This window comes from Athene noctua, chromosome 14, assembly GCF_965140245.1.
Source record: "Athene noctua chromosome 14, bAthNoc1.hap1.1, whole genome shotgun sequence".
In the NCBI taxonomy this organism is placed as follows: domain Eukaryota; kingdom Metazoa; phylum Chordata; class Aves; order Strigiformes; family Strigidae; genus Athene; species Athene noctua.
Window position 1 is genome coordinate 10,179,535 of NC_134050.1, and position 25,284 is coordinate 10,204,818.

Here is a 25,284-nt window from a genome sequence, read left to right on the forward strand (position 1 = left end):
CTCAGAGTAATCTGCCACTGTGGACTCTAAACAGCCCAGAGTAACCACAGAAGTTGAAAAAGTTGTCATACAGTTTTTTTCTCCTGCAGAGCTTTTGTACACCTGGAGAACTTCAAGCAAACACAACAAATGCAGATCTGCTGGTGATTCAGGTCCCCTTTTGCTCTTACCCTTTAGGACTGTGATTCAGTTCTCATATTATTTTTCCTTGTTAGTCAGGCAATTGGTTTATTGTACTGTGGAAGTTTCCTCTTTACTGTGGCAGAGAAAATACAACAAAGGTTTCCAGAGTCTTAGGCAGTAAGGTGGAACTTAGATACACTATTCTCTTCAAAACTGTTAATTCCTAGATCATCCTAGCCCTAGGGGGTAGCTTACATTTATTTGAATTTTCAAAGTTAAACATCCAGCTATTTATTTTTCTGACTCTGGGCATTAAAATAAAAAAAAGGCACTTGCTGGGAAACACCAAGCACTTCAACACTGCTGAACATTTATGGCCCATTTGACCTTTAAGCAGCATTTCTTCTACTTACCTTACTTGTCACAATCCCTCTGGTACTTTCAAAGCTTCATGACCTGAAATGAAGTTTAGCTGTCTTCAAAACATGTTGGAAGTACCTGCACTTTTGTAAAGGATCTTTGTGGCTAGAGCACCAGCATCCAGCAACCAGTGAAGCTTAGGCTCAGTTCCCTCTTTTATCAGAGATCATTGAAAACCTGTCCTAACAAAAGAGGAAGAGTACCTTCCTTGCCTGTTGAACCTATTCTACTCGCATGTCCAAATTAAAGGTTCACTGGGCCACAGAAAGAGATCAGGAGTTAACTTTATTCTCAAAACTAGCAATTAGGGCCAAAATGTGAGATGGAAGCACTCTTGCTACCAGAAGACTCTGTGTGGTTTTACCTGATGGACATAATTCAGAGTTGTGAAGTTCGAGTTAGGGAGACGGAATGCCTCTAGAGGATTTTTGAAGACTTCCTTGTCTTCAGTCTTTTTTTATCTTGTCTAGTTTAGGCAGCTCCCCACTTTTCCAGCTTTCTTTGTAGGCATGAAGAGTCTAGCCTGGGGGATTCCATTACAGAGCTGAGATGTTAAACAGCTCTCCTGACTAGCACAAGTCTTCTGTCCCTTTGTGGCCTAGGGTCAACACTCCAAGGTTAGAGGGAACTTTTGGCAGTGCCACTGAAGTTTCATCTGAGAGCTGATAACCTGCTGAATTTAAGTCCTTACAGAACAGCTCCTGATTCCACAAAACGTGTAGACCTTGCTACATATGAAGAAATGCAACTTCCAGAAGTCGGGGGAGTTCATTTTTTCCTTTTCTCCTCATTCTGGATGAAGAACTGCTGTATGGTTTTGTTTTGGTAGGATTCATTTTGGTTTAATTGCTTATACTGCATACTTCACACAAGTGAAAAAAGGACAGAGCTGATTCCCTTCCTCCGAAATAGAAATGCTGAGGTTTATGACAGTTCTCTCTCTGCAGCTGGGGAAAGGCATTTGTTCTACATTTTAGCAAGTGTAGACTCTTGTGCAGACATATTTTACGCTGATGACAGCAACACTTGGTAAGATAAGGAATTTTATTATTAGACTTTCCTCCACCAACAGTTCTAATAATAACAGGGAAAGAAAAGGAGCAGGAAAAACCAAGGTAAAAGAGTAACTAAGGCCCATTTCCTTTATGGTCTCTATCAACAGGTATCAATGATTTAATGATTATTTTATTATTTTCATTACAATTTTATTCTGTGCTTAACAACACTCTTGGCCTGGGAAGATGTTTTTCTTCCATTCCCTCACAAGCCATCCTCCTTATAGAAGTTAATCAGAAAAAGCACCGTATCTTCCTCAAAATCAGCCATCCCTCTGGAAACTAAGCCACCCATCCCTGAGGTAACAGGGTGATGGAGCCATCTTCATTAGTGATATGCCAGGTGCTATATCCTTGTTTGGCATCTGTAACATTGGTGTGGCAAAGGAAAGGACACCAGGAAATGCAGTAAGGCTAATTAAATTTCCAATAAATCACAGAGTACATGCCCTCTTGAGGTTGTTTTGAAGGCACATCAGCCAAGAGAGAAAGACGAGCAATGTACTGGCTGGTGTGTGCCTATGGGTGTGCAGCCTGCTGACTTCTGCTGATGGAGAAGTTCAGTGCATTTAAACAGCACCCCAACCCCTAACATTTTTACACCTTCATTAAATTTGTCTGCAGCTCAGACAGGAACACCTCCTGCTCCACGGGCCAGAAGTCAGGAGTTCTCTCCATTTAACAAATCACTCATCAGTTTAGAGGTTCAAAAAAGAGTGAAGCTTCAGGTGACCACGGACCAATTACCTTTTTGCTTCCTCAGTCACCCTTGTAAGGATCCTGACTATGGGCGTGCCATATTTCTGTCTCTTCTGCCTTTCCATAGCAGGTTCAGTAACACTCAGAAGCATGGCACTGTGGAAACCACTCGTGGAGACTCCATGGGAGGTCACCAATGGGCGACTAACCCAGAGGCTTTCACCACAGGAAGGATGTGGAGGGCAGCATTCCCACAGAATATGGCATGTTGAGCTCTCACATCTACATGCCTGTGGAATAACCTCTGCTTTCCTGTTTCTCTACTTCAATTAGGGCTCTAATTAGATCTTTTTTCCTCATGCTTACTCCTACAGAACTGCTGCCTGCACCTTCTCTGCCTCACCCACATACCTGCAAATTGGTTTGGGCTCTTGCGTGCTCCCCACTGCCCCTTGGTTTGGGCACTTCTATTGCCACTGTTAATCACATATAGGTATTTCAAAATACTGTACCTACACAACTCCTTACTGCTTCCACATTTCACTAACTTCCGTGTTCTTTGATTTCATACTGTCTCAATTTTTTACTGCAGTCATAATGAGAGTCACCTCACAAATGCCTATGTTAGATAAGAGACTTCCCTCCTATATACTCAGCAAATGAAGTATCACCAGACAGAAAGGAATCTGTTCCCAGTCCCAAAGCTGCCTCCAGCTTGCTGGAACATAACTTCCTCCATTCAGCTTTTCCCCATAAGTCAGCACCAGAGAAGAGGAATGAAAGAAGCACAAGAATAATTAAGAACACATCTTTTAAAAAAAAAATCATATTAATCACATTCATCCATGGAATAAAGTGGCACCACCTCCCCACCTCTGGCTTAGCCAGCTTTCTCTCCTCTGTGCAGTATCTTCATGGTGACCACCATAGGAGGCAACGAGGGTGGGGAATTCCTCTGCAAGCATCCACAACTTCTTATTTATGTAGGTAGGCATCAAGCCAGAGCTCCCCTGAATCTTTCAAAGAGCTGCCAAGAAAGAACCACATTTCCTTAGAAACGAGGTAATGAAATACAGCATCCAGGGAACAGAGTTCTTGGGGGGAGAATTCCCATCTACAGATTAAGCAAAGGAGATCATAGAGTCATAGAATGGTTTGGGTTGGAAGGGACCTTTAAAGGTCACCTAGTCCAACCTTCTTGCGATGAGCAGGGACATCTTCAACTAGATCAGGTTGCTCAGAGATCTTCAGAGTCATGGCAATGTAGACTACAGCTCTTTGGAAAGATGAAGAAAAACTAAACCACTGGGGCTACATCACACAAAGACTGGAAGGCTAGAACAAAAAAACCTTAGGATGAAAACAAAAGGAGCAAGCATGGCAGAAGAGAGTCACATGACTTTTCAATGGATTAAGAAATATCTGGGGAGGGAAAGAAAGAAAGAAAAGAGAAAGAATGAATGACAGTTCAAACTCATCTTTATGAAAACACCTCTTTCTTTGGAGCATACTTGGGGACAGAAGTGCCAGACCTGGCATCCTACCGACCTCTGACTCTTCAGAGCTGAAGAAAAGGAGCTCTCCATTAGGTCACTCCTACTGACACCTCTCTGCTGCTACTGAAACCAGTGCCAATCCCTTTTATAGTCATCTCTACTATCTACAGCTCTTCACAGAACTTCTGTGATCCAAGCTGGCTGCCCCTCCCCTTCCCACGTCCCTCACTTGTTCATTCCATAATACTGGGAAACCCTTTACTTGGGAAATGCAGTGGGTCAATACATACTGCACTATGTCAGCAAAGGCAGTCAGCAGTGGCTTGCACTGGTACTCAATACCATGTTTGGCACACAGAGACTTCACCAAAGGAGCCACCTTCCAGTAGTTGTGTCGAGGCATCGTAGGAAAAAGGCTGTGGGAAAAGAACATGGTGATTCACTGGCGTCCATCATCACCCCACAGAATCCCTGCCCCTCTTTTGTGCCTAAGCCTGGGAGTGCCTCGACCTCCCCTTGTGCCCACAGCCACTACTGCTCTGTAGTGGTCCCTCTCGTGTCACCTCAGGCAGTGTCTGTACTAACCAGTGTCACCCCCCTGCCATGCTACTCACATCTGAAGCAGTGTTGGTGCTCACCAGTGCTCCAAAAATTTTCTGACCCATCACTTGGAGTTCCCATTCCATCCCCACACAAAGAGCACAAAACTGACCCACATTATCTTTTGTTCTTAGATTAACTGATCGAGGGACAGGGACCTTGTAGACTCTTCAGAGCCAGTGTAACTAGAACTCCTTGAAATTCAACCACATCCCCAACCCATGCTTCAACTCACTGGTGCTCGATTTGGAAGTTCAGGTGTCCACTAAACCAGTCATTGAATAAGGACTGATGAACATTACAGGTTGCCTGGAGCTGAGAGAAAAAACAGTAACATTTAAGTGTTGTTTTAGGAATGTCCGTTCTCTTATATGTGCCAAACACAACAGTAAGCAGGTACAAGTTGCTTATCAAGTGCTGCCTGGCTGAATACAGCAACCCCAAGAGCTATCTCCAGTCAACACGAGATGGTCATGCTGATATACAATTGTTAGGGACATTAGTTAGAACAGAACTTCCCCAGTGAGATAGGCAAAACAACCACAACTTTCATCTCTCCCACTTAAAAAAAAGCTGTGTAATGGCTTCAGAACGAAAAATAAAACAGAGCACACAAGAGAGACCTGCATCCTTCAAAGCTCTCTATCTGAAGAGCATTGTAGCATCTCTAATTATTTTCCTTGAGGCGTCTATGCTCAGCATTTGAAGCCTCCATCCCACTTCTGCACCTTCTTTCTTTGCATAATCAGTCACTTCACACAGTGAGGACAAGCTGCTTGTGTTTTCCTCTCTCAGTTCCCATCACTTCTGTGATCAGCTCTCTACATGCCCAGAACTGTAACTTCTCACCTTCAAAGTCACAGGTCTCAGGAAAGAAGATCTTACCTGGGTAGAGAACCAGTCCACATTCTTATCATAATCGATGTGCATCGGGATGTGATTCATTTGTGTAATCCAGACAAACCAGTTACTCTCTATAAACCTGTGCATGCAAACACAGACAAACACATTACTGACTCACATTATGCCATAACAAGGCAGTACAAAACACTTGTACACATACAAGCTGGCCACTGCTTGATATAACGAACACAAAGAACCCCAAAGATCTGGTCAGCAGATCAGACCTACACACACCTTCGACCTTCTATGCAGAGACTTTCTACCTTCTGAGGACACATACCTGACAGACAACAACCTCTGTCTTGCTGAAAGGCATAAGGAGACAGAGAGAATAGGGAGCAATGAGAAAGATAACCAAAGGGCTGAAGAAAAGCTGATACAAAGGATTGATAGGAACTAGGTAAAGAAAATGGAGGAATTGAAAGTTGAATTATACCTGACTAACAGATGAAGCCCCAGGATACCCTTCACCCCCAGTAAGGGCAAGTAGGTGAGAAAGAATCGGATATAGAAACTCATCATCCAGGCCAGGTCCTGTAGTATAGGGAATGATAAAACTTCATTAAGTGAGGGAATTACTGGCTTCAAAATTTACCATCCACTCTATGTGGCACTCCTTTTAAAACCTCCCATAATATCTTCTACTGGTAGATTTTTCCTCCCCGGCCCCATCACAAAGCAGTCTGACACACAGTCACTCCCCAGCCATTCCTGTGCTTGGGAATTATCCTGGTCTTACGAGCCCAGCACAGGGCAGACACTAGAGAGGACATGCTCTAAAGTATCACATTTTCTTCTGGATCTAAAGAGAAAAGAAGCAGTGAGAAAACCAAAAGCCTAGACAATTAAAAGAATAAAAAGCTCTGGTTTACCTCCATCTCATCCTTTTTTGTTCATGTTCTCCTGATTGTCCCATCTCCCAGGCAAGAATAAACCAGCAAGGATGCCTTGATTCTAACCCTGTATCTCCATAATCTCAGAGAAGAGTCATCTTTTTTCTGCACTTTTTCTAAAGTCTAAAAGCCATTATATTTCTCAAGATCCTAGATTTTCCCCTAATAAACCGCCTTCCTAACAACTGTGAAATGTGTGAAAACACATCCCCTATTCCACTTCACACTGAACCGTGAGGATTCAGTTTTAGGCTACCTGAAAGCTACTTGATTTTTAATATATGATTTTACAAAATGGAGGCACACTGCATCCTCTTCCAACACCCCCCATTTTCTACTACTTCTCCCCTTTTTCTGTGCCCTTAAGTCTTTATTGTACTGGTTTGGGAAAACAAAAAAGAGTGGTCAGAATGACTACTTCTCCCTTAAACTAGACTCTTCTGCTACCTGAAGAACAAGTTCTGTATGAACATCAATTCTGCAGAAGGAGGAATGCTTCTCACTCACACAGTCTGGACTAAGGCAGAACAGCAGAGATATTATTTCCCAAATCATATACCCACACCCCTTGCCACAGAGATGCAGAGCTCAGAGTTCCTCCCAGTAATTTCTTGCACTGAAATATATCTGTAAAAAAAGTCACCTCTGGCAACGTGGAGCTGACTTACCACCCACTGCTTCCGCTGTACCACGAAGTAGAATATGTACCACTGGAAGTAAAGAGGCACCAGAGCTGGAGGACCAACTAGAGTGGAGAAATAGATTGCAGAGACATTAACTGTGCCCTTTTATCCCAGTGAGACGGACTGGAAAAGGAAAGGGTTGAGTGTCCATAGAACTGCAAAAGGGTAGGGTTACTCACTGATGAAGAAGTACTTGTGCTGGTGGTTGTAAGGCATGAATTTCTTCTTTTGTACACCAAGCTGTTAAAATAAGCAAATTACTCTGGTTGTGAAGATAGCTAAAGACATTTGTGCATACACTCCTACCTATGCTTTCGAAGAAATGCATAGGTACCTCCTAACCTTTGAAATAGATGTCCTATCAAACCACGCCAGCACCCACCATATCACTGGCTTCACTACCCCCTGGGACTTCAGTCTTTGACTGCTATGATAAGATTTCACCCCTGTCTCGGATGCACAAGAGGCTGGGTAGTCCCTTGCACCAGCCAGCGGCGTGCACTGGAAGCTCTTTCCCTGCAGAGGGCACAGTTGCCTCACAACAGTTAAAAACTACACGAGGCCCTGAGAAGTGTTTGCTGTCAATATAGAGCTTCAGAAAAAAAGAAAAACCTGTGATACTATTAATAAAGATGACAGTGTGCAGAACTCCCGCCTATTTGCAATTAATCTCCAAAGCACAGAAATGAGCATCGAGACATTAAACTGTGTCCACAGGAACAGGAGTGAATAGATTATCCTCCCTCAGAGACTGATAATTTTTCAGTGTTCACTGTATAAGCATAACAGATCACGTCACTGACTTCCTTGAGGAACTCCATTATATCCCTGTACATGCCCAAACCAATTCCAGATAGCAGCCCTCCCTTAATTTCAATGCAAATCAGAGCATTTAAGCCAGGTGAGACTATGAGTTTATACAACTATTTTTTTAAAGGACTGGCAAATGCTAAAGCCATTCAATTAACTTCAGAGTTCAGAAACAGAGTTGGACTACAGATGGGACCCAGTCGGACACCTACTGTCAATAATTGTAAATGTTACAGATAGTCCTTGCTTGTCATCCACTGCTTCATTTCCCAGAATGCTACAATTAGTTAAAGCTGGTCTTGTTAAAGAGAACAAGTTCCAATCTTACCTTCATTCAACTGCAAGTCTCTCATCAGAGAAATATGAACTTGTAATTGTGACAAACATTTCATTCTTATTTTAAAACATACCAAAAATAACTTATATCAACATTTTAAGAATATAAAAGCCTAAGAAGCATTGAAATATTACTAAGGAATATTAGGCACTAGCTGAAGGCACTGTAGCGCTATATAAAACAGCAGGTCAGCTCAAACCATTTTCTGGATGTACTTTGCATTTTACAGAAGCAGTTTTGGTGGTTTTGTTTTAAATCTACAGAATAAATTCGGAAAATTTCAACCCATAGCAAGATTGCATTAGGGCAAAAACCATAAAAAATGGTTGCACTATTAAGTATATGGAAGTTAGTGATCCATCAGGGTCTTTTTTATTCTTGTTTTTCAAAGGCCATTAATGTCAAGCTGCACCTTCTCCAAATTCCTGAAATACTGAGACAGCTCGTTGACCAAACCAACTCCTCACTAGTCTCCAAGCTCTCTACAACTTTCCGAATTTGAATCCTAATGCTGTAATCTCCCGGCCTTCATCAGGTCTCACCTCTACAGAGAGTGTTTTTCCCAAAGCAAAAAATAAAGGGTGCATGTTAACATCAGGGTCCTTTCGGAAGCAGTTGGGTTTAGCATGGTGTTGGAAGTGGAGGTGATTCCACCAGCTGGCTGGTGCTCCCTGCAGGAAGGGATGAGAAGAGAGTGCCGTAAAGAAGTTGTATCTTCTGCCCTTAGTCCTCCCTCCCCAGTAGTTCCTTGCATTTGCTTTCTTCTCATGCTGAGATTGGTTTTGACCGCAGAGCGAGCCGGGCAAGGCGCTCGCAGTCCCTCTCAGCACTCAGTGCCCACCTTCAGATGGCCGATCACAAACTTGTGCACCCAGTGGTTCCATTTGGACTTGCTAAAGACTGAAAGGTGTCCAAAATCATGCTGGAGCCAGCCAGCCTGGGCCTGGAATTAAAAAAAAACAGTGCTGCTAGGGAAAAAAAAGAAGAGTCAGGAGTCTCTGCATCAGAAATGGCCTTTCTCTTCTCCCACTCCCACGCTCCTCACAACATACCCCTGGATAGAGAGAGCATTTCCACTAAGTCCCAGTCCAAACACTTCTCTTGTACTACATACCACAGCAGTCCAGACTTTGTCTAATGACTTTTAGACCCAGATAGTGGTTTTCACGCAGAAGGAAAAAAATAATTTAAAAAAAAAGTAATGGAGCTCAGAAACAGCATTTATTCTCTTACAAAACTGCACTGAAATCAGCAACAAAGTCTCCTTTAAGGAGCAGCTTGCTGCTGCCTCCTCTGAGTACTGTAATTCCAAGGGGATCAGCTGGCCACAGGAGAAATAGCTGGGGCTTTGAGAGCTGCTCTGCCTTCTCCTCTAACTCACTGCAAGTTCCCATGGGAACACAGTGGCTTGGAGTTTTGGCACACAGAACCTCAGAAGTGCAGCATGGCTTTCACTCTATGAAGAAGGCTGGAAATAAGGAGGGCTTTGACAGACTATGGGAAGTAAAAAGCAGGCCAAAGCCTGCTCTACCAAAGCAGCATGTCGTGGCACTGTAATTTTGCCCCTTTGGTGGAACCCAGAGCAAAGCAGGATTTTGGGAAATCCACAGAGTTTTGACTTCTCCCGTGCTTATGGCAATGAGCACCTAAGTCTCAAGGGGTTGGCTTCTGGTAATTCCTGGGGCTTCTTTTTGCCTAGCTGCTTACCTGGACAATGCCTAGAAGCACTGCAGAGCAGAGGAAAGGCACTGTGGATGCTCCGAAATACCAGATGGTGAGCCAAGCTGCAACATCCAACACCAAGATGTGAAAGAGACACAGGATGAAGAAGGTGCGGTTGGGGTTGAGAAGGCCCATCTTCTCAACGGTTGCACGGAGTTCACGGAAATCTTCTACCAGCTTTTTCTGTGGGGAGACCCAAAGGTATGTGCTGGTCTGAAAATGCCTCAGGAACCCAAAGAGGAGCTCAGTTTCCCCTCTCAATCCCCTGTGGCAATGGGGAAAAGCTGAGGGTCACCTGGGGACAAATCTTCACTAGGGCTGCTAATGATGATGTGAAGAGAAGGGGAAGCTTCAGACCAACATAGTGATTCCAGAAGATACTATCATTTTATGTACAGGGAATTCTGGCTGCCAGTAAGAGAAGTCAAATAACACAATTTCACCCCAAATACCAAGTTTTTAAGATACTTACATTCTTGCTGGGCTCAAAGCTGGGTTGATCTGGTGCCAGTTCCCCAATTAAGAGTGGGCTCATGTACTTTCTTACTAGTGCCTTGTCAAGATGAAATGCTATGAAAGGATCCTGAAATACAGATATAGGAACAAGACAAGAAAAACAACCGTTCAGGTGGCAGCGAAAGAAATCTATTTCATGATATCATGGACTCAGAAGAAAGCAACCCATCTAACAGAGCTGGCTGAACCTGATTTTACTGCCACAAATCCTGCCGCCTTCTTCAGACCATAAACGATCATTCAAAGCTGAAATCTCTGTAACATTTTCTATCTGGATGCTGTTAAGTACAGGTCACCAAGAAATATGGGCTCACTCCCCTCTTCTGAATCTGAAAATTTCCTATCTGTTGAACCTCAAGATATATCACCTCAACAACTCTGTCTCTAATTTGTCTTTAGCTTCCACTTTATTATTCTTCAGGCCCCATATCCTGAAATGAAAGTCTAACTGGGGAGGAGGGCAAGACGTTAGCACAAAAACTGAATCCACTATCTGAACTGGGAAAGATAAAACAGGTGGTGGCAGCTCCTGGTGACCCACACCAAACTCTCAAAAGCCCCATGTTGTTCCAGACATCCTTCCTTGGCAATCCCCAATGACCACCCTGTCACATCTTCCTAGAATAGTTTTGATTTTTTGCTACCTGTCTCCTGTTCCTCATCTGGTTCCCCCCCATGTTTCTGAACAATTCCATGAAAAGCCCTTTTATTTTCCTCCTCACCATTCAAAAGATCCTTATTAGGGAAATCAGTTACTTTTATCATTTAAATGTAATGTCGATCTCCATGGCAACCAGGCAGCCACGTGAAAATATCACTAGTGATTATCACTATAGATTCTATCACTATATTTAGGTTACAAATCCCCTGAGCACACATGAGTTTGACACCTATTTCCTACTGAAGATCTCCCATTTAGCTCCTTTTGCATATTTCTCTCTCAGTGTCCAAACTAGTATATATTTTACATTCTCTCTCAGCCCAAGGATGCTTTTTCTTTCCTGAGACGATATCTGCCCTGTGTGGCAGATCATCACTGTGGGGTTTTAAAAAATAAATTTAAATAAATAAAATAACTTTTAAATAAATTGTCCTTTTAAAATATCTCTAGTCAAGAAAGGGGTTAAAAAAAACAGCTGATGTTGCCAGTTCTGGTTCAGCCTTGTTGTACTTCCGATGTAGCATCCTCTCTGCCCAGACTTATGTGACTAGAGGAGGGAAAGAGGAGAATGTACATTTGCATTTTTTCATTAGAAGAGGAAAAAAAAAAGCGGGGAGGAGTATGTGGTCAGATCAGAGGAGGATGGTACCACACTTTTAGACCAATCCCTTCTATGGAGGCTGTAAAACCTGGCAGTGCAATCCTAACAGGAGCTGAAGGGACTGCTGATTGTACCTTCTAGAAATCAGAACACTCTAGTGGCATTCAGCAAACTAAACATGATCTTACTTCCCTTTCCAGCTTTTCTGTTTTCGAGGAGCCTGATTCTTCACATTTTCAGGACAAAATGATTAGAAAAATTGGAATTTACTTGGCTCAGGTTCCTGAGCAGTCAGCAGTTCAGTTGCACCCAGCAGTAACACAGATGATAACGCCTAAAGAATGCAGCTGGCTGCAATCTGACCATCTAACTGTGCTCAGCCCTACGTGCTGCGACCGATCCGTTTCTGATCGCACAGTGGCAACGGGGCTTCAAAAGTGCTTATGCACATCCTGGCCTCATGATGTACTGTGCAAATTCACACATTATCTTCGGCTTTAAACTATATGTGCGTGATGAAGTGAAGGGAAAGCACTAGATCTTGTTTCATCCTTTTTGTCAGGGACAGAACTGAAACACAGTCCATCAAAACCACTCTTGAGGTAGCTTCAACATCCCATACCTGCCTTTCGGTCTAAAGACTTACCTTTGGAGAAATGCATTTTCTTTCATGAAAGACATAAGCAGATGAAGGAAGGAAATACACTGACAAAATCACCCCACGCCCTGCTGCCAAATCAAACGCTTACCCCGCTTCGCAATAGTCACTGGCATTCAGACATGGATGATTTAAAAAACAAAACAAAACAGAACTACCCCAAAACCTGAAATACGACTTTCAGTAATACTTTGCACTAGTGCCACCTCTTGAAAACATCGTGCTGGGTTTTTAAAGTTGGAAGAGGCTGAATGCATTCAAATACGTGAAAAAAAATAAGTCTGTCTGTGCACACCAGTGTCACTACGAATGCCTTCGGGTGTTTCTGTTCAGATCTGACCTGTGGCTAACACATGTATAAAAGAGTATTCTAATTTACTGTATGTGCGCAAAAATTAATGTTTTCTTCCCCTCATTTACAGCAGCTTGCGGACACCCTATTTGCGCCCATTTTTGTTATTCTTTCAAAAACCGTTCCCTTGAAGAATTCCGTCTGCTTCTCTGCCCACACGAGCTAAGACGGGGCGCGCGTGTCACAGCGCAGCATCCGCCTCCTCCCCAGCCAGCCCCGCGCTCGGCTCCGCTGCCGCCGGCCCCGGCTCCCCGCCGGGGTCCTGTCCCGGGTGACCCGCCTCGGACACCCCTGCCCCCGGCGCCCCTCGTCCCGCCCCTCACCGGGATGCCCGGCAAGAGCCGGGCAGGGCCCCCGCGCCGCTCACCGTGGCGTCCTGCCCGGCGTAGTGGCTGATGACCCGGGAGCCCCCCGGGTGCCTGCGGCAGAAGCGGCTGATGTCGTACACCTTCCTCTCGATCACCAGCCACCGCTCCTGCGGCCGCGGCCCCCGCCCGCTGCGCTCCCCGATCTCCTCCCAGGTGAAGCGCCGCAGCGCCGGGCCGGCCTCGGAGTCCGCCATGGCTGGGCTCGGCTCGGCTGCGCTCGGCCGAACTCCCCCCGCTCCGCGCTCCTTCCCGCCCTCCCCTCGACACCCGGCCCGCTGGCCCGCCCTCCCATTGGCTCCCCAAGCCCCCAAGCCCCGCCTCCCTTCCATTCCTCCACGTCCATTGGGCCCCGCTCGCCGTGCGCCCGCCCCCTAACGGGGCCGCGCGGTGTCCGGGCGGGCGGCGCTGGCTGAGGGCAGAGAGCGGGGCCCGGGCGGGACCGCGACACCGCGACACCGCGACACCGCGAGCGGGGCGACAGGCGGGGTGCGGCGCGGGAAATCACGGGAGAGGAGGAAACTTCGGGCCCCCGCACCAGGCAGTTTGCCCCCTCCTGGAAGGGTTCGAGGCTGGACGGGGCTTTGGGCAACCCGGGCTAGTGGAGGGTGTCCCTGCCCAGGGCAGGGGGTGGCACTGGATGGGCTTTAAGTTCCCTTCCAACACAAACCATCCTATGAGCTCTGGCTGTCCAGACTGTAATTAATTATCGGCTGTAATATACTGTTGATGCAGCCGTAGGCACAGGATGAAATTATTGTGAACTCATCTGAGGGCACCCTATAGACCTCATCGGCTTGGTTTGCTCAAAAAGTAGCCACTTACAAGATGCATTCCTGAAAATGTCGATGCCGGGGCTATTTAAATTCACTTCCAACCAGGGAAATGGGACAAACACACCTTCGTATAGATTTTCTGATTGTATCAAACTGGGGTGGACAGTTGATACGCAAGGGAGATGAACAGGCTGATGAGAACATCAAGTAGCTCAACATGAGCAAATTCCAAGTTTACTTACCGAGGAGGTAAGAAACATGAAAAAGGGATCAAAATATCAAGTGGCTGGTCCTAGATGACTTGCTAGTTGGGTAGGACAGAGGCTTGGTGGTCAATGTTACATGCCATGTGAAGATGCAGCCTAAAAAATTATATCCTGAACCAGACACAGGATTTGGAGAAAGTAGAAAAGCCAAGGACCCGAGACACCAACGACGCATAGGCTCGACAGTACAATTCCCACCCAAGTTGCTGCTTTTTAGACCACTTTTGCAGCCTGTTTCTCCTCACTTCTGGGCTGAGGATGCCTCATCTTCCCTGCTCTTGGTTTTCTTTCCCCTTTCCAGGAAATGTCTCCCGCTCTTCCGTCTGTCCTGCCTCCCCCTTTCAGCTGCCACAGCCTCTTCTCCTTTGGCAGCATTTGGCTGCTGCTGCCTGGATGTGCAGCCAGAGGGAGGAAAGGTGTCACTGCAGGTGTACCACATAATACACCTGCTCGATAGGGGTCTGCAGATGATTCTTCAGACAACAGACTACTGAATAATGCTAAAAAAGTGAAAGATGCTAAAATAGACAGATCCATCTGTGTGGGACTTCAGACACGTACATTACAAATGTACATTAAAATGCCCAGTTCCACATTCAGCTCCCTTCTTGCTTTCCCTAGTAGCAACAGTCTTCTCTCTGAACTCTCATTACGGATTCCGAATTTCTTTGTGTTCATTCACACCTTCCAATCTGACCTAGTTACAGCAATTCCAGTTGAATGTAACCATAGAAACAAAGGCCCACCAGACTGCATCCCTTCTTGTTCTGAACATCACCTGATTGCTACTTCACGTCTTTCTAGCTCGGAATTCTATGCCTGCAAAACACTGGATCGAACACCTTTTATTTCCCTCCCTTTCACAATGCCATCGCTAAAGCATCACGTAAGGCATCCCTGCTTCTACAGCTTTGCACTGTCACCCATGAAATAAAAGGTTGTCTCCCGATCTCAGCAAAAATTAAGTTGCTTTGTATGTTGACTGCTGACCATCTCACAAACATAACCATAAAAGACATTAGTAAATGTTTAGCATCTTTGAAAATTTAACCATTATATTCAGAAAAGTGCAAATTATTGCAACTTCTTTTTTTTTTTTTTTGGATTATCTATAGCACAAAAGAATAATTGTCCTAAATTTAGTTGATATTTTCAGTTTGACTGTTCATCATGAATACAGGGGGGACAATGGTCAGTCTTCTTTTTCCTTTACAATACATCAAAAAAAAAAAAAAAAAAAAAAGTCTATCTTCCTACCCAATTTAAACCTCTGAAAACTTGTTTTAAGGGATCCTGACAATAGACAAAAAGCATCACTGAGCCTGATGAACTGCAGCTTGTGCCCCTCATATGCCTCCTCTGATTTCAGCAGGACCAGAAGCTATAAGGGTTGTTCAGACCTTATTGGTCTGATTTTCCCAGACAAATTAATGCAACAGTCCTTGGAATTACCTTCAAAGCTTCTTCTGACATAAAATCTGTGTTTCTGTTTCTTTTCCCCTCGGTAGATGATTCAGCCCAAGATAAGACATCACGGAGGCTACTTCAATCATCCAACTCTGAGCAGTGGAGGTTTTCAGGTCCTGCCACAAACTGTCAACAGTTGTTGGTTCTCCTGCACTTGCCATACTCAGGATCTCAGTGGGTGTCACAGAGGCAAGAACGAGATCTTTGTAATAAAGACTGCAAAGGAAAACCAGCTGCCACTATACACTCACTGACATCCTGCACCCAGCTGTGACTGTTGGCATTAACAGAGAGTCGGTCTTTGCTGGAAGACAATGAGGTAAAACCAGACCTGGCCACTCTGCCCTTCCAACAGCATTTCTTCTTTTCAGTGTTTTGACTCCTTGTTTTACCTCCACTACTCTCTTCTCCAATTGTCCTTACTGTCATGATCCAGCTTCCTAGGCTATCAAGGATCACCAAAAATCCAAGGGGAGGTAAGAGATTCTTTGATTCAGTCTTCTGATTCTGCTGCAATTCACTTGTAGCATCCTAGATGACCAGGGATCACCAAAAGTCAAAGAAAATAGGTTAAATCTCCTTATGTCATTACCATGATTTGGCTATAACATACTTTCAAACACCTGGGTGGTGAGGGATCACAAAGTACCCAGGCATCTGGCGACCAAACCAGTAATGTAGGGAAGTAGAGGAGATGGACTGACAGGATGGCAGCCTTTATTTTGCCATCTTGAAGCCGGGGAAAATGCATTAGAACAACGGATGGTGAGGTCTGAACCCAAAGAAGCTAGGAGATTTTAAAGGAAAAATAACAAATGCCGAAAAACAGTTTAAAATGTCAAAGTCTAAAAGAAGAACCGGTTCTTGGCTTTTGTTCAGCCTAAGAAAAGCTTAAGATGCAGGAGGGTGCATGGGAACCGTGGCATAAAGATTTACAAGATGCAGGCTGTCACCAGTGCAATTAAAACAGCTACGCTGATGAAGCAAATGCAGGAGGAAACCACCAATTTTAGCATGATAGTTCTCACAGGGATTAGCTTGAAATTTGACAGCTCACTATAACGCCACTCCCACACCAGGATTAGGATCCACAGGTGCATCGGAAGGATTAGCATAACACCAGAAAAAGGGGTTGATACTAGAAATATTTTTTTTATTCTTGTCAACTGTGGCATTATTGGGAATGAGCTGTAGTAGTTCAATAATTTAGACTAAATGAGTTAGTATTGTACCTGGATCTATTTGTTTGGATTGCTAATGCTTTATACTGACAATAAAATCTTGGTTTTGCATATAAACAGTGTTTCTTCAGCCCATATTAACTGCGTGGAGTATTTGCTCTGGTACTCTGCCCTAACAACTGACTGTTAAAATTTAGATGCAAAAATTATACATGACGGAGAGAAAGAATGAATGTATTATAGTGCAGACTACCACAGGAAGATTGTGATTTGGGAGGAGTTTACATCTTGCCAGAAAAAGCAACTGGGAATCACTATACATAAGGGACGGGGTTGCTGAGATAAAAATGAGCTTATTTTTTGTCCTCCAGAAGATGTAAATTAGGATTAGTAACTGAGGGAGTAAGGCAAGAATTGTTTAGAGGTTTTTCACATTTGAAAGTAAAATCTGAGTAAAGAAAAAAGGGAAGAATCTGATTATAACAGAAGAACATCAGTATGATGGACTTTTCCTTACAAATTGTTACAAATTAGATTATAGTGACAAGGCAGCGTTAAGAACAGAGCATTTCTCTCCTTATTCTTGTTCCGATGGGCACTTGTGATGTCTGCTGCTTTCTCTACTAAACAAGGGTGATTATGTACTCTGCTTCCTTGGCATCCAGACCAGTTTGTGCCCTGACCCTGATAATCCCACACGGCCAACCCAAGCTCCACTGCAGAATGTGAAATTCATGCCAGTGATGGTAGCACAATGGGAATTTCTGTTTGGTTGTTGGTTACTTGCCTTGTAAAGTCAGCTCTCAGCCACCGTCCTGTGACTAGAAAAAGTGTTGCCAATTTAAGATGCTAGAACATGTCAGAGTAAAAAAATATCAAACACATCTTTGATAGCATTTTCTCTTTGTTTTAAATACATCAACTTAATTAGCCAACTCTAGTAGCACATGATCATGAGCTATGTAACAAAGCATCTGAAAAAAATTATATCGAACCTATGTTTTTCAATAGACATTTTTCTGATTAAAGTTTCACTCAAATGCAATGGAAATATAAAGAAGATTTAACAGTGACTCTAAGACATTCATGTTTCTTCCTTTACACAGACTTTTAAAGGTCAGAGAGCTTCTAATGGTCTAATGTTCTATATGATAAGGGACAGAATTTATTTATCATGATTAAAACATGTGCTTCAGAAAAGCATGTAGCCTTGATTTGAAGGTAATACATTAACATTCTTAGCATATATTCTGTTTAACTGTTAAAATTTTGAGCCTTAAAAGTTTAGTTTGTCTGGTTTTGACTTAGAAATTATTTATTGGTTTTTGTTTTACAGGTCTCTCCTAGACTAAAAATCAATTGGTTCTGGTATTTCCTCTCTACAGGGGTACTTCCACTCCATAAGCAAGTAATTTCCTGATGTAAGTTTTTTCATTGTGTATCCTAAAAAATTGCAGATAGACTCAGAACATATTAATCAACAGTGGAAGTCTTTCAGGGGCTTTCCTTGCACTTTAATGTTGCATATTCTACACCCATGTTTCATCCTCAAACTCTCACATCCCAGTCTTCATGCAACTGTAGCTAAACATCCAAGTTAACAAATACATTTACACAAACAACATTTTTTCCCAGCAGGGAATCTCAAGGACCTGAATGGCATTAAAATAGTTCTACCAGGACTGATTTCTGCAGGATTCCAAAGGTGGTAAGAGAGTGTTAACTCTGGTAGGAAATTATCACTCTGCTTTCTAATTATTATTTATTCATTTCCTATTTTGATATCTAAAAGCCTTGGTCACAGCCCCGTTTTACAAAGTGCTGTATAAATATCTGCTCTTTAAAAAACTTTCCTGGTGGCTGGCAGATGAACAAAAGGCAATGAGGAGACAATAAGAGTCAAATGTATTAGCAAGGGAATTTAAACTGTGGACTGGGAGCACTGTCACTCAGAAACAGTATTATTAACAAGCAGACCTTCTTGAGGGCTTCATAATGACCTAAGAACAATGTAGTTTAAGATGCCTAAATAATTTTGAAAATGGAAGCACTATTCCCACGCTACTTTCCAGATAGAAATGTGGTTGAGAGATTTTATTGGAGCCTGGATCATATTTTTAAATATTAATGAGAGGGAAAAGGTCTTACCCTTCTCTTGAAAAGTGCAAATGGAGCTTTCCTCGTGTGCAGACATAAGTTACAAGATGCTCAAAGAAGGTGCAGTTTCTTCTTTTGAAGAGCCATGATAGCCTCAAGGAACCAAATATCGTTTTTTCTTTCATCAGGAGAATACTCCATCCTGAAAGCCCAAGCCAAGGATCCAGTCTTCATCCAGTGAAATACATAGTAGTTACTGCTTAACTTTGGATAAATTACTGCTCGTTATTTCAGCATCTTGGGTGTCTTTCTGCTTGAATCACCTTCCTTTGGTGCAGAATCAGGTATCTTGATGCTATGCAGAACCACATCATCCTTCATGCACCCGTCTGTTCTGTACGGTGATGAACAAGGCCATTTCCTCCTCAGAGCCATTAGCTGATTGCTTCTCAATTTGTTCCAGGGCAGAGACAGAAATAAGGAAGAGTTTGTGTCTGCCCTTAAGGAGCAGAAGTTTGAGTACTTTGAGAAGAAGTTTGCTTTTGTTATTGAAGTGATGCTGCAGTGGCATCCTTGCCTAACCATTGGGTTCCCTCACCTCAGTCTCCATACTCCAGCACCCTTTCCCCAGCCCAGGCAGGATGGCATTTAGCTGTTCCCCACTGTGTTTGAATTTATCAGATCAATTTATTATCACCCATCTCAAACCCAAGTTCCTCAGAGCTCCTCAGCCTTTCCTTCTTGTGAAAGGGAGGGAAAGCCTGGGGTCCTTTCTCTCCTTACATGTATTTTTCCTTGGCAGAGTAACTAAAGGTAACTAAAAGTCTAAAGTTGTGGCTAAATCTGATCTTCACTCTTATTTTTTCCCCCAATATCCTCAGTTCACAATTTCTGCCTTCGCCCATCCCTTTTTCCCCTTCACATCCCTGCTCTGTGTCCCTCCCGTGCACCTCTTGCTCACTGCTCTCTCCTGCCACCTCCTTTTCCCACCATGTGCCATAGAGCCATGCAGCTTTACCAAGTGGCCAGTGATGGAGCTTGTGCTATTTAAAATGGGGAAAAAGGAGGATTTTCCCTGCAGCCATGAGGGCTACTGTGCAGCTGTGGTGCATTTCCACATGCTGGTGCCAGGCTGGGTGCTGCTCCCAAAATCATCCTCCAGCTACTAATGAAGACTCTAACCCTTTCCAAAAAGCAGATTAAAAGAATCTTATCTGATCTTACCAACTTCTACATAAAACTTGATAAATGGATGAGATGACAAACACAAAAATTGTGATTTCTACTACATTTTAAAACAATTCCTTCAAGGTCTTTGTTTCTTTAACAAATTAATGCATGACACAGATTAAAGATACCTGAACTACCAATTTGCCCTGTTTTTTCACCCATTCCAGACTAACCCAGCAAGATGTCCTTCACTTACTCATTAGCTTACATATTTCTATATTACCCTGAAGGCAGATATGCCCCTTCTATGTGTGCTCCCTATAAAAACTCCTCCATTTTCCACTTCTCCGTATCCCCTTTTCCATGCTTTCTTTCCTGTCATGTTTCTCACCTTTTTTTTCCTCAGATCTCATGACTACATGATTAAACTCAGGGGTTTTATGTCCCCTACACAAGCTCTTTGTGCTGTTAAAGCTACACCATGCAACAAATGCAGCCTTTCACCTACTTGGCCACAGAAGAGACTCTGTTCTCCTCTCAATTTATGGTTTGCACTCCAGGAGCCAAACAGAACCTAGAACAAGTGCTACATAAAGCCTTGACAGTGTTACGGGCTGTGCTGCAAGAAGATGATAGCACTGGGTTTTTTTTGACAGGCACCTTTCCACGATTTGTCAAGAAGTTATTACACAATTATCTATGTGAAATATCCAGGTGAGTTCTGTGTGCAGATTTTACGTCTATGTCCAACAGGTACAAGAGCCAATTCCAAAATGTACCCACCTCCTTACCAGTTCATTTCTCAGGAGGGAGAACTTGCCCAGGCAAATATACCATCCAAGCCCAGGGCTTGCATATGTAGCCAGCCATGCTTAGATCATCCACTGCTTAAAGTCATCAGCTCTGAGTATCAACTTCCACGGGCTGACTGCTACAGCTTGTTTTATACAAAATAACCACTGATTTCGGTAACACTAATACATCCCTTTTGTGGAGCAGTCACCTGATGGACTACAACCATCTGGTAATACTGTGACTTACCAATAATACATATCTTTATCTCTACAAGTCCAAAGAAGCCATGGCTTTGAATCTATGGACATAGAGGACACAACCTTCGATTAGGACACTGAACAGTTCAAGTTAAAATATTTAATGAATTTGCAAATTAATTTCCTTCCCAAAAATCCGGCTTTGCAGTGGATCCCCCCTAATTTCTAACAGTAAAATATCACTAGTGAAGCTTGAAGAAAAGCATCCTAAAATAAGCTGTTGTAGTATGTTTTCTTATTCCTTTCTGTGTGTTGCCCAGTGGCCCTGTCCATCTTGTAAGACATCTCCATGTTCCCCAGCTTTGCAATCCTCTTCTATATAGAATTAAAAAGTTACATAGTTTGCAAAGGACCTCTGGAGGGCTACAGTACAACCTCCTGGCCCAAAGCAGAGCTACTGTCCCAGCACAGTCACGGAAACTAGAGAACCAGATCTTCAGCTGCTATTAACAGGAAAATCATTAGGATTCACCAATTTACAGGATTTTACTCTGCAGAAGCAACAGAGCAAGAGTTGTTGCTGGGGCTGTGTTCTGAACTGCTACCAGAAGTGGAAATGTTAAAGTAATTCACATAATCCAATAGATACGCTATAAATTAGAGCTGAAAAGCAATAGTAGATCTTACATGCAATGATTATCAAACTGAGATCTGCGGACTCCTTGGAATCCATGAACCACTGCACAGGGGTTCCACAAAGATGACTGGGGAAAACATCTATAGCACCGAAATTTAAATTCACTAACCATGGATCTCCCACTGGGATAACAAATCAAAACAGCAATTTATCACCATGCAGAGCTAGTCAACATAGATTCGACAGCTAAGCTTGATCTCCCTTGGAATTTTTTTCTACACATGGAATCCCAGAGTTTGAAGCAGGTCTCTTCCTATTTCTCCTCCACCAGACCAGCACAATGACTGATGCGAGCCAAGGTGTGATGTGAGGACAGTACCACAGTATTTCTTAACAAATATAGCTTAGAAGAGCCTGACTTTTGTAGTTAGAGTCCTTGCTTCAGAACTGTAGCCTGCAAATTCAAATAATGCACAGCAAAATGACACTACAGTTACAAGCAGAAAGTATCGATAGTTACATCATGCAACAGGATCAAAGAAAATAAGGTGAAGGTGTCTCAGAATCGCACCTAAATTAAACATATTCCACCATGTTATCTACCCTACTGCCTCCTGTTCACCTTCCTTGATTGTTCTTTCTTGTAAAAAGATCTACAGAATGCAAAAGGTGGAGAAGTGATGATTTAAAAAAAAAAAAAAAAAAAGCAGGGATGTATGTTCATGACAACGGTCCGTGACTTTCACTGCTGCTAAGAATTTATGTTTCTTTAGATAGAATTTCTCACTTCACTGCATTTGGAGTCAAGTACAACTTTAACACTGAATTCCCTGATACTCTTCCTACCAGGTGGTCTTACACACGTTTCCCTTTCAGGATGCAGTGGTTGGTACAGAAGTTGTTACTGCACCACTCGGGCAATGAGGCTGCTCAACATTTCACATCACCAAGCTCCAAACCCTCCAGACTCAACAGATAAATGATTTGCTGGCAAGGTTTCTTCCAATAAACCAGCATGGATTCATTTTGCTTATAGGATGATTTTGCAAAGGGTGACGCACAATGAAAGTCGAGACAGGCTTATATGCACAAATTTATGTTGTTTTTTAGCTGAATCCACAATTTATGGCATACATGGGTCTCAAAGCTATTTTAGGGGGAAAGAAAACAACCAAAAATCCCAACCCAATGCAAAAAACCCAAACAAATCAAACCAAACAACCCACAACAAGGAGAGAAAGAGAGAGGAAAAGGGAGAAGAAAAACCATCTTCCTGCTAGCAAGCAAGGAACAGAAGCAATGGGATCTTCCTGACAACTCTCCTCTTTGGGACATCCTTCCTCTCCAGCGAGCAGGGAGTCCACAGACCAGTTTTCCAACAGTCACAACACAGTTTTCATCAAAACCCACTTAAACTCATTAATGGTTATTAAACTCATTACTGCCTGCGATGATGTTAGCACTGACCAGAGCACACTGGATGAGATGCAGGAATTGCATGTTCCATGCACATGTAATGTACAAGTAATATTTATTGGATACGGAAATTATTTATCTACTGTATTACCCAGTAGGCTCTAACGTTCTAAACTAAAAGCTACAAGGCAAAGGGTAAGAAAATAGGGTAAGAAAGGATGATTCACTTACCCAAGGCAATTAATTTTTAGGAGAAACCAGACATAACAGACAGAAAAACACATTAGAATGCAACTGTGCAAGGCCCTGAGGATAAAGGCACTTGGCTACCACAGTGAAAGCACCAGGACAGCAGCCTCCAGGTGTGTGGTTGCAAGGGAAAGGCAGGCTATAGTGGGAACACCCTCAGCATTACAAAAGTTAAAGCATCCAAGGTGCTATATAGACATGTCTACAGGATTAAAATCCTCAAATTCAAAGAGCTCAGCCCAGAAAGTGTCATGGTAAACTTCTCATTACAAGCAATGAGCTCCAGGTCCACCTTAATATAGCGTCTTGCTGACTTTTATTATTATCCTTGTCAGAGGTCTATTTTGAACCAAACTAAATAAAACCAGCAAGTCTTAGGAAAACATTCCTTTCATTTCTGATTTTCATCACCCCATGCCACAGGAAAAGACTGTTTAATAGGCTGAAGTCCTTGTGCAGGAATAAGACCAGGCAGAAGCAGAGGAAACCGATAGCACGTCTTGGCACAGAGGCAGCACAGAGTGATTCTCACTGCTACAGAAGTGGTGTAGGATCTTCCACTTTGATCTGTGTTCCTGTTGCCTCCGTAGGGAGCATGGGTGGAGAAAAGGAGAGGAGCAAGAAATTTTTAGGTATTCACTGTTGTCAGCTCCTTCAGGCTAATGGCAGCAGGCAAACACAGAGCACCCTTGTCTGTGCCTGCTCTAAACTATGGCTGGGGCTGGACAGAAGCACAACTGCACCAGGACTGGAGGCGTTTCTTGCTTTCACTGAAAAAGGTGGTCTCTCATCCCACGCATAAGCTCCCTCCTTCAACAAGAAGATACAAGAGTTGGTTAGAGAGCAAATAAACATTGTGAATTAAAACATCTGTTGGTTAATCATAGGGGTTACTTCCCCTGCTTTTCCAGACCCGGCCGGAACACAGTGCTAATGAAAGCTGAGACAAATAAAGGGCTGAGCTACCGGAAGACAGTGTTGCTCCAATCCTAAAATCTGATCATGCAACAGAATGCTGTAACTTAGGGGGTGCTGCCTGTACCCTAAAACATTTGTATATGAAATTCACCTAGAATCAGCCAGTGCCTCTACAGAAAGGATTAATAAGCCTTCCACTTATTAATGCAAGGAAAGATATCTATCACCAGGAAAGCTGTGGGTCACAACCACCTTGCCCTGGAGAGCAGCCAGACACCTTCAGACATGGAAAGACAGCAGTGAAAATGCTGTTCCATTGTTTTTGTCCTTGCACTGCAACACCTTGCATAACCTAATGACAGGGATTATTTTAACATAAAATGCCCCACAGCAAAGAAAAGATGGAACTGTCCCACCTGTTTCATAAAAGCATTGCCCTAAGCTAGAGATCTCTTGCTGAGCTTGCTGTCAAACAGCTCTCCCCGTGCCAAAAGACAACTGTTAGGTCTGAGAGCCACTGAGTTGGTAACTCAACAAAACAATGCTAATTTCAGACAGAACACCAAAATCCTCTTTCTAAGCCTAATACTAAGAATTAGGGTGAGAATTCTGAAGAAAAAAAAAAGGGGGGGGGGCAGGGGGGGGAAAAGGAGGAAAAGGGGGGAAGGGGAAAAAAGAGGGGGAAGGGGAAAAAAGGGGGGAAGGGGAAAAAAGGGGGGGAAGGGGAAAAAAGGGGAGAAGGGGAAAAAAGGGGGAAGTATAAGAGAAAAGAAAAAGGGATAAAAGGAAAAAGAAGGAAAAGGGGAAAAGGGAAGAGAGGAAAAAGGGGGAAAGAAAAGGGGAAAAAGAATAAAGGGGGAAAGAGGGGAAAGGAAAGGGGGAAAATAAAAAGAAGGGGGAAAAGGGGGGAAGCTTTTTAAAGCAGGAGCCAAAACCCCGCAGCGACGAAGCTGGGAGAGAGGAGGCGCGACGGGGGTGCCCGCAGGTCCCGTCCCACGGCCCGGCCTGGCCGGCTGCCGGCTCCCGGCTTCGAAAGATCGCGCCGGGCCAATGGCAGCGCCCGGGCGGGCGGCGGCAGCGCCGGGATTGGCGCCGGGGCTCTGCTGATCCCGGTGGAAACCTCGCCGGTACTGAATGGAGGAGGATGCTGGGGGGGGAGGATGCTGGGGGGAGTGGGGGGGGGGGGAGGAGGATGCGGGGGGGTGGGTGAAAGGGGCCGAG

The 25,284-nt window shown here is 43.7% G+C and overlaps 1 protein-coding gene across 2 annotated transcripts; it reads right to left on the minus strand.

Annotated features, from left to right (window-relative positions):
* Positions 1-1,569: 1,569 nt before the first annotated feature.
* On the minus strand, positions 1,570-13,124 carry LOC141966101 (acyl-CoA (8-3)-desaturase-like). 2 transcript variants are annotated; one of them, XM_074918458.1, is made up of 12 exons: positions 12,897-13,124; positions 10,214-10,324; positions 9,727-9,924; positions 8,861-8,962; positions 8,562-8,690; positions 7,052-7,112; positions 6,858-6,934; positions 5,733-5,830; positions 5,279-5,375; positions 4,629-4,708; positions 4,084-4,209; positions 1,570-3,324 (listed from the first exon to the last, which is right to left on the minus strand). In XM_074918458.1, exons 1-12 carry the CDS (start codon positions 13,089-13,091, stop codon positions 3,273-3,275), a joined length of 1,326 nt encoding a protein of 441 aa, XP_074774559.1. In that variant the 5' UTR covers positions 13,092-13,124; the 3' UTR covers positions 1,570-3,272. The 2 variants fall into 2 exon arrangements, with proteins under 2 accessions (XP_074774559.1, XP_074774560.1); XM_074918459.1 differs by lacking the exon at positions 1,570-3,324 and adding an exon at positions 3,331-3,719.
* Positions 13,125-25,284: the final 12,160 nt, after the last annotated feature.

Coding starts and splice junctions, on each gene's coding strand:
- LOC141966101 (XM_074918458.1), bottom strand. CDS start 13,091: ATGGCGGACTCCGAGGCCGGCCCGGCGCTGCGGCGCTTCACCTGGGAG. Junction 5,376..5,732: donor GGGCTTCATCTGTTAGTCAG/GTATAATTCAAC, acceptor TTGCATGCACAG/GTTTATAGAGAGTAACTGGT. Junction 4,210..4,628: donor AACTTCCAAATCGAGCACCA/GTGAGTTGAAGC, acceptor CTTTTCCCACAG/CCTTTTTCCTACGATGCCTC.